Source organism: Euleptes europaea, chromosome 9 (genome assembly GCF_029931775.1).
Source record: "Euleptes europaea isolate rEulEur1 chromosome 9, rEulEur1.hap1, whole genome shotgun sequence".
NCBI lineage: Eukaryota > Metazoa > Chordata > Lepidosauria > Squamata > Sphaerodactylidae > Euleptes > Euleptes europaea.
This window is the reverse complement of record NC_079320.1, coordinates 89,335,430-89,347,735: the sequence shown is the minus strand read 5'-3', so window position 1 is coordinate 89,347,735 and position 12,306 is coordinate 89,335,430. Positions and strand designations below refer to the sequence as shown.

Genomic DNA, 12,306 nt, shown 5'->3' with positions numbered 1-12,306 from the left:
GCAACCAATGATTCCTGGGCCTGAGGAAGGTCTCCCATTCAACTTCCAAGTAAATGTCTTTTTGTTAGATACCTGTCTGTTAGATCAACATAAAACACTGGGGAGTGACTGAGAAAATCTAAGGCAAGCTACGGATAGGCATGGACTACCTAAGGGGTGCGCCCAACCCAGCACTCCAGGCTGCTTCTGCTGTCTGCTACTCTAGAGGGAAGGGCCGTCCTCTTCCAATCTGCTTCTGTGTTGTCAGCTCCAGAGTGGCTTCTGTCTTCATGAACTCCTCACTGCATGCGGAAGCTTCTGTGCAAAAAACTTGCTGGTTGCTGTGATCCAGTCAGGGTTGCCGATTCCAGACATTCTCCACCTCTCTCAGTACTGAGATGTGCTTTATTATTAGGCTGCAGGCTAAAGCAGCTGCAAAGCTGTCCTCTTGCCTTTTGTCTACCATCTTGGAAACCTCTCTCTGATGTAAATAATCTCAGGTGACATTTTGGACTTGTTGGTACAGCCCTGTCCAGTTTGGTTTGAGAAGGGTGTTCCATATCAGTCCTTCACACATCCATGCAGTGATATATGTCATTTTCCTTTTTGTTTGGCTTGAATGACTTGGAGAGGGCGGGGATCTTCTCATAACTATGTATTTTCTTGTTTTGAACAAAATCTTTCCTCAGGAGAGAGAACGAAGGTCACCAGCTTTTAACCTCCAAATGTCTGCCTTCGCTGAAAATAGTGGTAGTGCACTTCAACTATTCTGTCAGCAAGAGGGAATAAAGGTAGATGTGAATTTGTCCATTCTTGTGAGGTAGCTGGAAGAGTTTGCAGGTTGTGGCAGATATGCTAAAGGGCAGCGGGCTTTTGCTTTCTTCACATGCAAGTGGTGGGCATGACTTTAATGCCCAAACTTGGGTAGTGTGAGTGAGGGAAATGGTTTCCTCTTCCTGTCCCTGGCACACTTCTGCAATTAGGGCCAAGCTGGAGCAGAAAATAATTTGGGGGATAGATTGCTGAGAGGTAAGGCTGGGGAGGGTTCATCTCCCCTCATTGCTGGGTCCCTTTTTGATGTTAAAGATCAGACCCCACCTTCAGCTCTGTATATATGATTCCTGCTGCCTTGTGAAGTTATACCACTTCCACCTTTTGTGGCAGGCTCTAGGCCCCTGTGAAGTCCAACAGCATTCACTGTTAGATGCCAAGCACTTTCATGGAGAATTTGGTTTAACCTAAAATATTTCGTGTTTAACTATAATGTGACATTATTTTCTTTTGTACAATGAGCATCTGGTTGCTTTTGCCAAGCTCACCCAGCATGATTTGGTCACTGACTCTTTAATACTTTCCCGTGTTGTGCTGGCAATTTGAAAATTTGCTCACTGGAGGCAATTTGAAATGTTGGCTGGGATTTTAATGGTAATTCAGTGTTACTGAACAAAATCAGAATCCTATATATCCTATATCAGAATATAGGATATAATTAGTAACTAGATGGTGTTGTGTTGTTCATAGGTAGCTTTTTAGAACTGTTCTTACATTACTTTCCTGTAATTATAGTAGAAAAGAGCAAGAGTCCAGTAGTACCTTAAAGTCTTAACAAAATTTCTGGCAAAGTATGAGCTTTCATGAATCATAGCTCACTTCTTCAGATACGTGATCTTTCCTGTAATGAGTTAGGCTAAAATCAGAGACTCACCTTTATAGGAATATGATGGGAATTGTTGCCATTGACACCAGAATTTCTTTCACAGCATTTATTTCTGGCCTAATTAATGGGGAATAGTCTGTAACAGTCAAGTTTATAAAAATACATATGATTTTGATTGTCAAGTGAAAAATAAATACTGAAATTTTCTCTTCCAGGATGTGAATATTTCCGAACTTATGAAGAAGCTAGATATCCTTGGTGATAATGGGGTAGTTAATTTATTTATTTATGTAGTTCCAATTACGTATTTTGGAATGGTGTTTGGTAGATGTTGTGGCATGCTGGCATGGATTCCGTACTGGGTAAAGTGGGCCTAAAGGTACCTATTCTCTCTAGTATCAGAGGAGCATGCCTATTATTTTGGGTGCGGTGGAACACAGGCAGGATGGTGCTGCTGCAGTCGTCTTGTTTGTGGCTTCCTAGAGGCACCTGGTTGGCCCCTGTGTGAGCAGACTGCTGGACTTGATGGGCCTTGGTCTGATCCAGCAGGGCTTTTCTTATGTTCTTATGTTCTTGGCCTTTTCTGTCTCCTCTGAGATGGCCAAACACAAAATAACCAAAGCCAAGGAAATGCAACAAACGCCCCAATTCTCCTCTGTTTTGTAGCTAATTTTAATGGTTTAAAAATTTGTATAATGTTTTCACTGGCAGTGTCGGGTTGGACCTCAAATTCTGCCAAGGTATATTTTTCAGAACCAGAGCTAACCAATCATCAGATGCTTGCGGGGCGGGGCGGGGGGTCAGTAGTTGAGTCCAGTTGCTGGCAGTGGGCCCTGCTTGGGGGCCTCCCCATGACATCTGTCTGGTCACAATTAGACTCTCATCGAGCAGGGCCTGCTCTTAGGTTCTGATGTATCATTGATGCGGCATGTTTACCTGTCTTGGCTTGATACACCTCATGTCACTGGGCATCCTGAGCAAATCAGATGAACAACATGTAACTAATATGGGTGAGTTACATGGCAGCCCCTGTCAAAAGAGCCAGCGTGGTATAGTAGTTAAGAGCGGTGGTTTGGAGCTGTAGACTCTAATCTGGAGACCCAGGTTTGATTCCCCACTCCTTCGCATGAGCGGCAGAGGCTAATCTGGTGAACCAGGTTGGTTTCCCCACTCCTCTGCATGAAGCCAGCTTTGGTGACCTTGAGCTAGTCACAGATCTCTTAGAGCTCTGTCAGCCCCACCTACTTCACAGGGTGTCTGTTGTGGGGAGGAGAAAGGAAGGAAATTGTAAGCCGTTTTGATTCTCCCTTAAGTAGTAGAAAAAGTCGGCATATAAAAACCAACTCTTCTTCTTCTACCTGGCTCAGCGTTTGAGAAGGTGCTGACCATTCAATTGACAGGATTTGTCTCTGGGCTTGTACTTACGTCAGAATCTAAGTCTGGTCCTCTCCTTTTACGAAATGCCAGACAGACAGCTGCTCAAGCAGGAATAATTAGAGGAGAAGACAAGAGGTTTAGTATATTAAAAACAACAAAGCATTCTCAAAGCATTCTCATGACTTCTCCATATTCTGTGCATCAAAACTCTTAAGAATGGCATAGATAGGAATAATGTTATAGTAAAAATTATGACTGTGGGTCTAAAGTTCTTGATGCAGGGTCCGTGAACTAATTGCACGGAGCCTCCCAACAGCCTTGTTGAACCACCTTTGCACCTCCGGTGATTTGGAGCCTTCAATAGAAATCCTTTTTGTGAGGTTGCCACTTTCTAAGATTTGACCTGAAATCAGGTGCCATCAGATGCCTGTCGCCACTAGGGATCACTCGACTCTAAGCACAGGCTCCGCCTCTGATGGGCCAGCCACCTCCCCTTAGTTCCCAGGCTCCCCCACTGGAATTTCAGGCTCTGTGCCTCCAGAGGCCTGGTATACTCATCAACCAGAGAGAGGTATTGTAACTGTAGCTCCTGGCAAAGTGTTTACCTTTGCAAATTTTCATCTAAATTAAAGCTGGGCTACTTTCAGACATTATGAATAAACCTTTTTGGGCATGTGGGTAAGGCCTGGCTAACAGTTGCATTTCTGTGCTCTTTCTATCTTCTCCCTGGCACAGCACAGGGTGACTGAAGACAGAAGACTAACCGCAGTTAGTCGCAATGTCCAAATGAAAATGTCTGGATTAATGGGAGTTAGTTTCATTCCTGGCAATCAGGATTCTTAATTAGGATTCAACCATGGTTAAGGATCCCTGAAACTGAGATGGAAACTAACACCAGTTAGTCCTTCCATTTGGATGTCACAATTCACATGGCTTATTTGAATACTTCAGTCGCTGTGCAAAGAGAGATTGGAAGGAGTATTATAACCAATATGTGTCCATTACCAACAAACTGTGGTTTTCTTGTGACATCTAAAAAGATGTGCTCCAAAGAGCCTGTGGAGTGTTGTAAAATAAAATGTCCTTTTCTGTTTTAGAATCTGAGGAATGAAGAACAGGTTGCGATAATCCAAGCTGGAACTGTACTTTCCCTCTGCGAAAAGGTAGAATTCAGTGGACAGTTGCTTGTCAAAGGCACGAACTTTCCATCCTGCAAAAGCTGTATTTTATGTACCATATTTTTTAAAATCCCTCTGCACCCCTTTTAAATATCACTTTAAATCCTGATTTAATCATGACTTTTTGGGTGAAAAGACTTTGAACATAACCTCTTTTTGTAAAAATAGCTGGCCCAGGTTTCAGACCCACTTCTGCCATTGAGGTGGACCCCCACCCCCTATTGCGAGTCCTGGCCAGCCTTGTTAAGCAGCCCCTCCCACGAGGCCAGGCTTCATTGGGTTGGGTGGAGGGGAAGAGAAGGCAGTTGGGGGGGGGGGAAGGAAGGAAGGAAGGAAGGAGGGCACACAGGCCCCTCCCCTCCCAAGTCCATCTCGTAGCACAGGAGAGTTGAGGGGGAGGGCAGCAGTGTCAGCAGAAGAGGAGGGGTGTACTCGGCGGAAGGGCAGCAATGGTGGTCTTCTGCCAACTTGGTAGCTAAGTGGTGGTGTTCAACTTCAATGACAGAATCAGGTCTATTTCTGACTAGAGTTGGATGACACCGGCACATACCTTGGAGCATTCATGTGGAAAGTGCGCTGTCTAGTTCCACCCTCAAACAGCTTCAGATCCTGGCTACCAATTAGTGCTTTTGTTGGCTAATGCTTTATGGTGATCTGGAAGCTGAGCGGCCGCAGGAGGCAACAGCTGTATAAGCTCCCGTCCTCTCTAAAAGTGGGGAGGAAACCCTTCTCCTGAGGAGCAGGTGCCCCCACTCCTGGGAAGCCGAGAGGGCTCCATTTTCCCATTAGCCATAGAGGTGTTAGGGGAGCTCGTCCTCCGCCTTTAGAAAGGGCCCAGGGTGCGGTTGGAAGGGATGTGATCTAACAGTGTATCCAAAGCCAAGCAAGTCTAGGTCCTGGGAACTCATCTGTGCTACTCTGAATTCTATTACAGGAAAAGGTGGGAAATAAATGTGATAAAACAAATTTCCATGGTGAATCTCTGCACGCCACTGTGTGCCCCTCGGGGAGTAGCCTCCTGCGGTGAGCAATCAAAAGTAGCCTAATAGTGCAATCCTAAGGAGAGTTACTTCAGTCTAACCACATTCATCTCAATGGGTTTAGACTGGAGTAACTCTCCTTAGGATTGCACTGTTCGAGTGGCAGCTGCTGCATGGTAGTTCGCCAGGAAAGGAGTTCACATGGGGCTGCCTGCAAACTTGGTTCAGTTTAGTGGCCTGAATGCTAAAACAGAAGTCTTTTCAGTCCCTGGAGTCAATAGCAAAGCACACTAATTCTGAGAGGAGGAAACGTACACATCCTGCCAGCAGCGCAACGCTCAGAACTACAAGGATGTAAACATATAATTTGCAACTCATTGGTTTTTGTTTAGCCTCCCCACTAAGTAAGTCATGATTTGGCCTCCAGGGATCTTCAGGAAGTCTGTCTGGATCACGTAGCTCTAAGCACTCTCTGAAACTGTCGTCCCCCATCCCCCCGGAGCTATCTTTTGAACTCAGAGGTTGGCTGTTGCTAGGATGTCTGTCTCTCCTGGATGTTTTCTAATTCAGTATAATGCTGCTCTCTCTTATCTGAGAGCTACCTCTTAGGTTATTGTTTGGTGCTTGCTCAAGGTATCCAATATCTAGGGCTGAACCTGCCCCCATGTGGATCAATGGACCCAGAGAGCGGGGCCAGGTTCAGATGGGGGTATTCCTCTGTGGAACTTGGGTGGCCCCCTAGGTTTTTAGAAAAATGTAAAAACCCTAGAAACTGAAGGGGCAGTTAAATCCCCACCCCATAGACAAGAACTTTGTCTCCACATAATGGAGCATCCCCATTAGGGTGGCCATGGGATGGGTAGAGGGGAAGGAGCTGCCGCCTAAGCCTGACAGGCCAGAGAAGGAGAGAGCCACAGCTGTGGCCACATGAGCCAGGCAGGCGGAGGCAGCAGGCAGCAGGGGAGCAGAGGAGTTGGAGCCTCATAGTTGAGCCAGGTAGCCATTGGTGGGCAGGCCGGATAGCAAGTGGATGGCCAAGTGGGGACGACGACAACAAAACGATAGGATTCCCCTCCCCGCGAGTCTCGTGGGGTCCCCACTTGTAACACTGTGATACGATTTACAACACAGGACCTATGTGGGGAAACAAATGTCGTCCTGATTTTTGAAGAAAATACAGTATGGGCACCTGCTCAAAATGTGTCATACGAAGTTTCTGAACAAAGGAGAACCATCGGTCCATTTCAATATAAAAAGCAATCCCTGCTGCAAATTCAGGTCACATGCAGAGTTTGGCTTCGGTTAACAGAAGGCGCTTCCATCAATCAATGGAGTGGAATGTTTTGCCTCCCTGGCTCCTCAGCACCCTACTGAGCTCCCCAAAACGGTTCCCTGCCCCCAGGAGCAGTAGGGGGGAGACCGTGTGCTTCAGGAGGTAGAAAAGTTCCCTTTCATTGATGCATGGCCTGCTTCTAGCAGAAAATAGCCTGCATCCAAACTTTTGTTTCCAGACAGCCCATTCCAGTCGTTTCATTTGTTCCATAGAGAATCCAGCAGTTAACAGTATAAGGATGTTGACTTACCACGTGTTAGGCAGGCATCTCTGCTGAAGGCGGCAGTTTCAGTGTTTGGCTGTTATTTTCCTACAGTGGCTCAAACAAATAGAGGAGACAGAAGCTGCACTCACTCAGAAGATGGTGGACCTGGAAAACGAAAAGGTAAGGAGGAAATCTCTGCCTTTTGTTTTTCACAAATAGTTGGGAGTAGGGGTGCACGTGTATTCGCACCCCCCCCCACACACACACACACACTTTAGTATGAATGGCCTCTTTCCAGAGCTGGCCCTCCCAGCCTCCCTGGACTTTCCTGTCACATCCCTGCACTTATAGAAGAAATAAGAGGGGAATGAAACCCAACCTAGAAAACAGAAGCTGGGTACCCAAGGTTGGGTGGGATAAATAAAATCTATAGATAATGGAAATATAATTTATTTAAGGCGCTATGTCAAAATAAAAATTATTTTAAAAACATTAAAACAGCACAATGGCATTTCCTAAAGTTGATACCTATAACCACATGGCAGATGCGTTTCAGCCTATTTGGCCTTCCTCAGTAGTCAATTGAAAGTCCAAGCCTTGTGGTAGAGTAGTTGTGCAATGGAGCATGCCCGTGTGGTGCAGTGATGATGAGAATGATGGACTTAGAGTGGCGTGACCTTGGTTCAAATAGTTCCTTGGGTCATGAAGCTCTCTATTTATTTCATTTTCATTTTATTTTATTTTATTTATACCCTGCTCTTTCCCAGCAGAAGATGGGCTCGGGGCGGCTAACAACAACACAATTATACATAGTAATCAATACAAACAAGAATATAAAACATATTCAAATAGTTACTATTAAAATCATAAAACCAAACCTAACTAAAAAGATGGTGCCCTAGCTATGATTTCCTCTGACATACAATTTAAAATCAACATTAAATGCCTGCATTTTCAAATTCGACATAAAACAGGTCCCTGAAAATGCAGGGAAACTCAGGGGGAGAGTGAGGTGACCTCTGATGGTGGGAAATGGCATGCATAATCAAAACAAAGATCTGAAGTCATTGGAGGGGTGACCACAAAGGAAACAGCCATGCATAAAAGGCTGAAGAGAAATTCTTGTGTATTATTCTAATTAGAAGGTATGAAGGTAAAGACATCTTACCCGATTTTAGTCTGTTAATTGATTACACATGCATACATTTCCATTCAAGTAAAGAGAAGCATTTTCTAAAGAGGAAGCTTCATCAAGTGATGAGCCTGCAGGTCTGAGCCAGGCTCGAGACGTGCAAAAATGTCATAAGCTGAATCTTTCTCCAGTAGATTGCCATGTCACCTGGGGTACCATCAAGGTGGCCAAATAGTTCACATACTCACTGATGTCAAATGATTTCTTGCATGTCTAGATGAGCCTTCCCAGGTTAAGAACAACAGTTATTTGCCTGGTGGCAGCTTAAGGTTTTTCTTGGGAGCCAGCTGTAACATCTGGATGCAAGCCATCATGTGAATCTGTGAGAGAATCAGCTCCATGATATCCAGTGGTGTGGCTGAGGGCCACAACAAACAAGGAGTTCATGCATGCTCAGGGAAAGGTGTGTGACAGAAAATATTTCATCTCTGTTCTGAAAGGAATACGACTTTTTTTAGCTACAAACACCTTGCTTGGTTCATTTTTTGGCCTTTGTACACTCATGATGAATGCCTGACTCTTTGCTGTTTTGCTTGAGTCAAGCAAAAGCCAAACCCTGCCTTTGTTTTTATTATTACTCAGGACCTCTTCACGAAGCAGAAGGGTTATCTAGAGGAAGAACTCGACTACAGGAAGCAAGCTCTGGACCAGGCTTACATGGTGGGAAATATGTGTGTTCAATTGAAATACAGCTCTTTTTTTGTGTGAGGAAAATATAGGCATACATGACTATTCGTTCTGCTGAATAAAGAAAACAGAAATTGCCTGTTACAGGCCACAGAATAATCATGAATAAAATAGTGAGAATTAAGTTTCGGTTTTTAAAGTGTGTATGCTAAACTACAAGACTGAGGGGTATTCTTCACGGAGATTTGCTGCTGTTTCGATGCTGATTTGCATCGGAGTCAAATTTTGGTTATTCACTGCAGATCCGTGGTTTCCCCCCCTTAGCAAAATAAGCCAGGTTAAAAGAGAGGCAATCCAAACCACTTTTGAAACGATCTTTCCTGTGGACACGTGTTTTCTTGCGCGGATGCCCATGAAAAAATGTTTGCTTCGCTCCCCGGGACGTCTCCTTTCTCCTCCCCCAAGAACGGTGATTGGCTGGGGGAGTTTTGCGCTCGGACAAGAATACCGCCCCTTTACCTGCCTGCCTGCCTGCCTAGAATCCTGGCACTTCTCTCCCTCCGTCCCCGCACGCCTTCCCCGCCCTTCGCCCGGGATGGGTCTTGGAGCTGGGCCCACACCTCCAAGCCCAGGGGGACGTTGGACGGACGGCTCCAGGGGGAGACTGGCGGGGCCACGCTATGTGCTCCTCGCGCGCTGGGGGGTGGTGGTGGTGGCAGCTCAGTCTAGGGCAGTGGGGGGGATCTTCAAGAGAAGGGGCTGTTGGCCCTTCTGCCCCAAAGGGGAGGGGGGATTTTTGAGAAATTGGATGGGGAAAATGTGCATCCTGAGAGAGGAAAACCCAAGTCAAAACTCCCTCCCATCACTTTTCTGAAGAGGGGCGGCCAGTCTCCTCTTATCTCCCTCCTCTCTCTCGATGCACTGTGGCCGGATCATGGCCAGCGCGCAATCCAGGGGCCTTCTTTCCTCTCCCCCCCTCGCCATGCACACTGGCTGGATCGGGGCTGGCACGCAAGCTAGGAGCCCTCCTGTCTCTCACGATGCAATGTGGCCGGATCATGGCCAGCGCGCAATCCAGGGGCCTTTCCTCTCCCCCCCTCGCCATGCACACTGGCTGGATCGAGGCTGGCATGCAAGCTAGGAGCCCTCCTGTCTCTCACGATGCAATGTGGCCGGATCATGGCCAGCGCACAATCCAGGGGCCTTTCCTCTCCCCCCCTCGCCATGCACACTGGCTGGATCGGGGCTGGCACGCAAGCTAGGAGCCCTCCTGTCTCTCACGATGCAATGTGGCTGGATCATGGCCAGCGCGCAATCCAGGGGCCTTCTTTCCTCTCCCCCCCCCTCGCCATGCACACTGGCTGGATCGGGGCTGGCACGCAAGCTAGGAGCCCTCCTGTCTTTCACGATGCAATGTGGCTGGATCATGGCTAGCGCGCAATCCAGGGGCCTTCTTTCCTCTCCCCCCACCCCCCATTCCCACTTTCAGCTAAACACTTCTCTGGGCACATGGATTCCCTGCCACCCCCAATCCTGTCTATCATTAAAGGGCAATGGGTTCCACACCTATAGAAAATAGAGGGAAGCTTTGAGGAAAGCGCTGCCTTGCCCCCCACACCCAATTTGGAATCTGACTGTTCCAAAAGCAGAACAGAGCGAGGGTGGAAGAAAAATGGAGGAGACCAGAGGGACTGGTGCTTGTTTTTTGCGCTGGGGCTGGTGAACCGCACGAGGTAATCTGCTGGGCGGAGCTGGGGGCAGGCATAAACAATGAGCCTGTTGGAAGGGGAGGGCTCCTGCAAAAGGGACAGACCAAACCGTTGTCAAATACAGCGTGCTTTGTTCCCATGAAAAACCAAAACTACAGATAATTGATGGGGATAAATCGCGGCCATGAAAAAAACATTTAAATCGTGTTTTTCTTTAGTCCATGGCAAAACAGAAGCAAAATCTACCGTGAAGAATGCCCCTGAGACTGAATACAGCGCTTACCTCCTCTGCGCGAGAGCTTACTCAGTTACACTGCCTTATCCTCCGCTTCGAAAGCCTGCCTTTGGAACTTTGAGCTTCTGGTGTCTTAAAACTATACTTGCAAGACTCGGGCTCAACCAGTGATAAAACAACAGTATTGTATTTTTAAAAATTTCACATCCCTGAGATTTTTTTAACAATTATATGTGAAGTTCCAAGGCAAAGGACCAATCCAGTTTTCTTGTGAAGAGGGAGAAAGGCAGCTTTGGCCTAGTTCATCTTCTTGGCCTCTGTGCAGGCACACATGGGAACTGCACATGCTCAGGCACAGTTCCCATGTGTGCCTGCACAGAGGGCCACTTGATGAATAACAGTTACAGGTAAGCAACACTGTTTTCTCATTGAAGTGGTAAAACTGTGAGTACTAGTGTATGAGAAGAAAGTCACGTGACTGGTCGCTCTTCCATGCCAAAAAATAAATAAATCATTCCAAGTAGGGAGTGTGTCAGGGAGAAGAGTTTTTAGTCTGTTCTCCTCCCTGGTGTATTCACTTGCTCTGTGTAACGATCTCCCCCTGCCCCCAGCCTTGTTCGACATCAATGGGGTATTCTTCACGGTAGATTTTGCTTCGGTTTCGAATCGGAGCAAACAATAAACCGATTTAAATAGCTTTTTCATGGCAGGCCAGATTCTCCCCCCATCCCGAGGCATTTTCAATTTTTCACGGGAGAAACAGCGCACTTCTCTGCGCTGCTTACGTCTGCTGCCGCTCATGACTCACCGCTCCAAATCCGCCTAATCCCGCCCACTCTTCCCATGATCCTGTGTGTGTGTTGGGGGGGGGGCATCCTGAGAGCAGGAAATCCAAGCCGAAACCCCCATCACCCTTCTGAACAGGGGCAGCCAGTCTGCTCTGGGTCTCCCTCCTGCCGGTGCGATCCTATGTGTGTGTGTGTTGGGGGGGTATCCTGAGAGCAGCAGATCCAAGCCAAAACCCCCATCACCCTTCTGAAGAGGGGCAGCCAGTCTGCTCTGGGTCTCCCTCCTGCCGGTGCGATGCTGTTAGAGTGGCAACTCCCCCAGCCAATCACCGTTCTTGGGGGAGGAGAAAGGAGACGTCCCGGGGAGCGAAGCAAACATTTTTTCATGGGCATCCGAGCAACAAAACGCTCTTCTACTGGAAAGTATGGCTCAGAAGTGGTTTGGATTGCCTCTCTTTTAACCCGGCTTATTTTGCTCAGTGGGGGAAAACACGGATCTGCAGTGAATAACCAAAATTTGCCTCCGACGCAAATCAGCATCGAAACAGCAGCAAATCTCCGTGAAGAATACCTCCAATGAGAAGCTCTTTGCTGGTGCTCACAACACTTGGCCGGTGCTCCCAAACAGCTTCCGGGCAGCCCCCAAAGTAACATCAGCAGAGCTCTACGAACAAACTGAAGCTTTCCCCCTCCCCCTCCCATTGCAGCCCACTAAGTTCCCCAAACGTGCTACTTCTGGGGGAAGGGGGCCCTTGGGATCAGCAGTGGGGGAGGGGTTGCCCCCCATTGGCATTGGCAGAAGCATCTTATGGCAGCAGGAAGCAACCTTTGACTCCCACATGCCAAGCTTTAAATGCTTCCCCTGCTTGAGGCTCTCTGTATAGTGCAAAGTGTGAATGTGTAGCAGTTTGCTGTGTTAATTAAGGAAATATTTCTCTGTGCTGCTAGGATAAAGTTCTGTGGGCTGAAAACCAGGCCACTTGATTTTCACTTCACTTGCCACTTCAAGCAGGCTACTAATTTACAGTCTATAAGAAACGTGTGAC

At 47.2% G+C, this 12,306-nt stretch overlaps 1 protein-coding gene across 6 annotated transcripts in view; it reads left to right on the top strand.

Moving 5' to 3' along the window:
- Positions 1-12,306, top strand: part of JAKMIP1 (janus kinase and microtubule interacting protein 1) — a 93,443-nt gene that overhangs the window by 53,748 nt on the left and 27,389 nt on the right. For 5 of the 6 annotated variants that reach the window (XM_056855993.1, XM_056855990.1, XM_056855991.1 and 2 more), the window contains 5 exons: positions 669-770; positions 1,852-1,905; positions 4,111-4,176; positions 6,821-6,889; positions 8,484-8,561. In XM_056855993.1, the coding sequence (XP_056711971.1) occupies positions 669-770; positions 1,852-1,905; positions 4,111-4,176; positions 6,821-6,889; positions 8,484-8,561 (369 nt within the window). The remainder of the gene's footprint in view (positions 1-668; positions 771-1,851; positions 1,906-4,110; positions 4,177-6,820; positions 6,890-8,483; positions 8,562-12,306) is intronic. The other variant, XM_056855992.1, reaches the window with a different exon arrangement.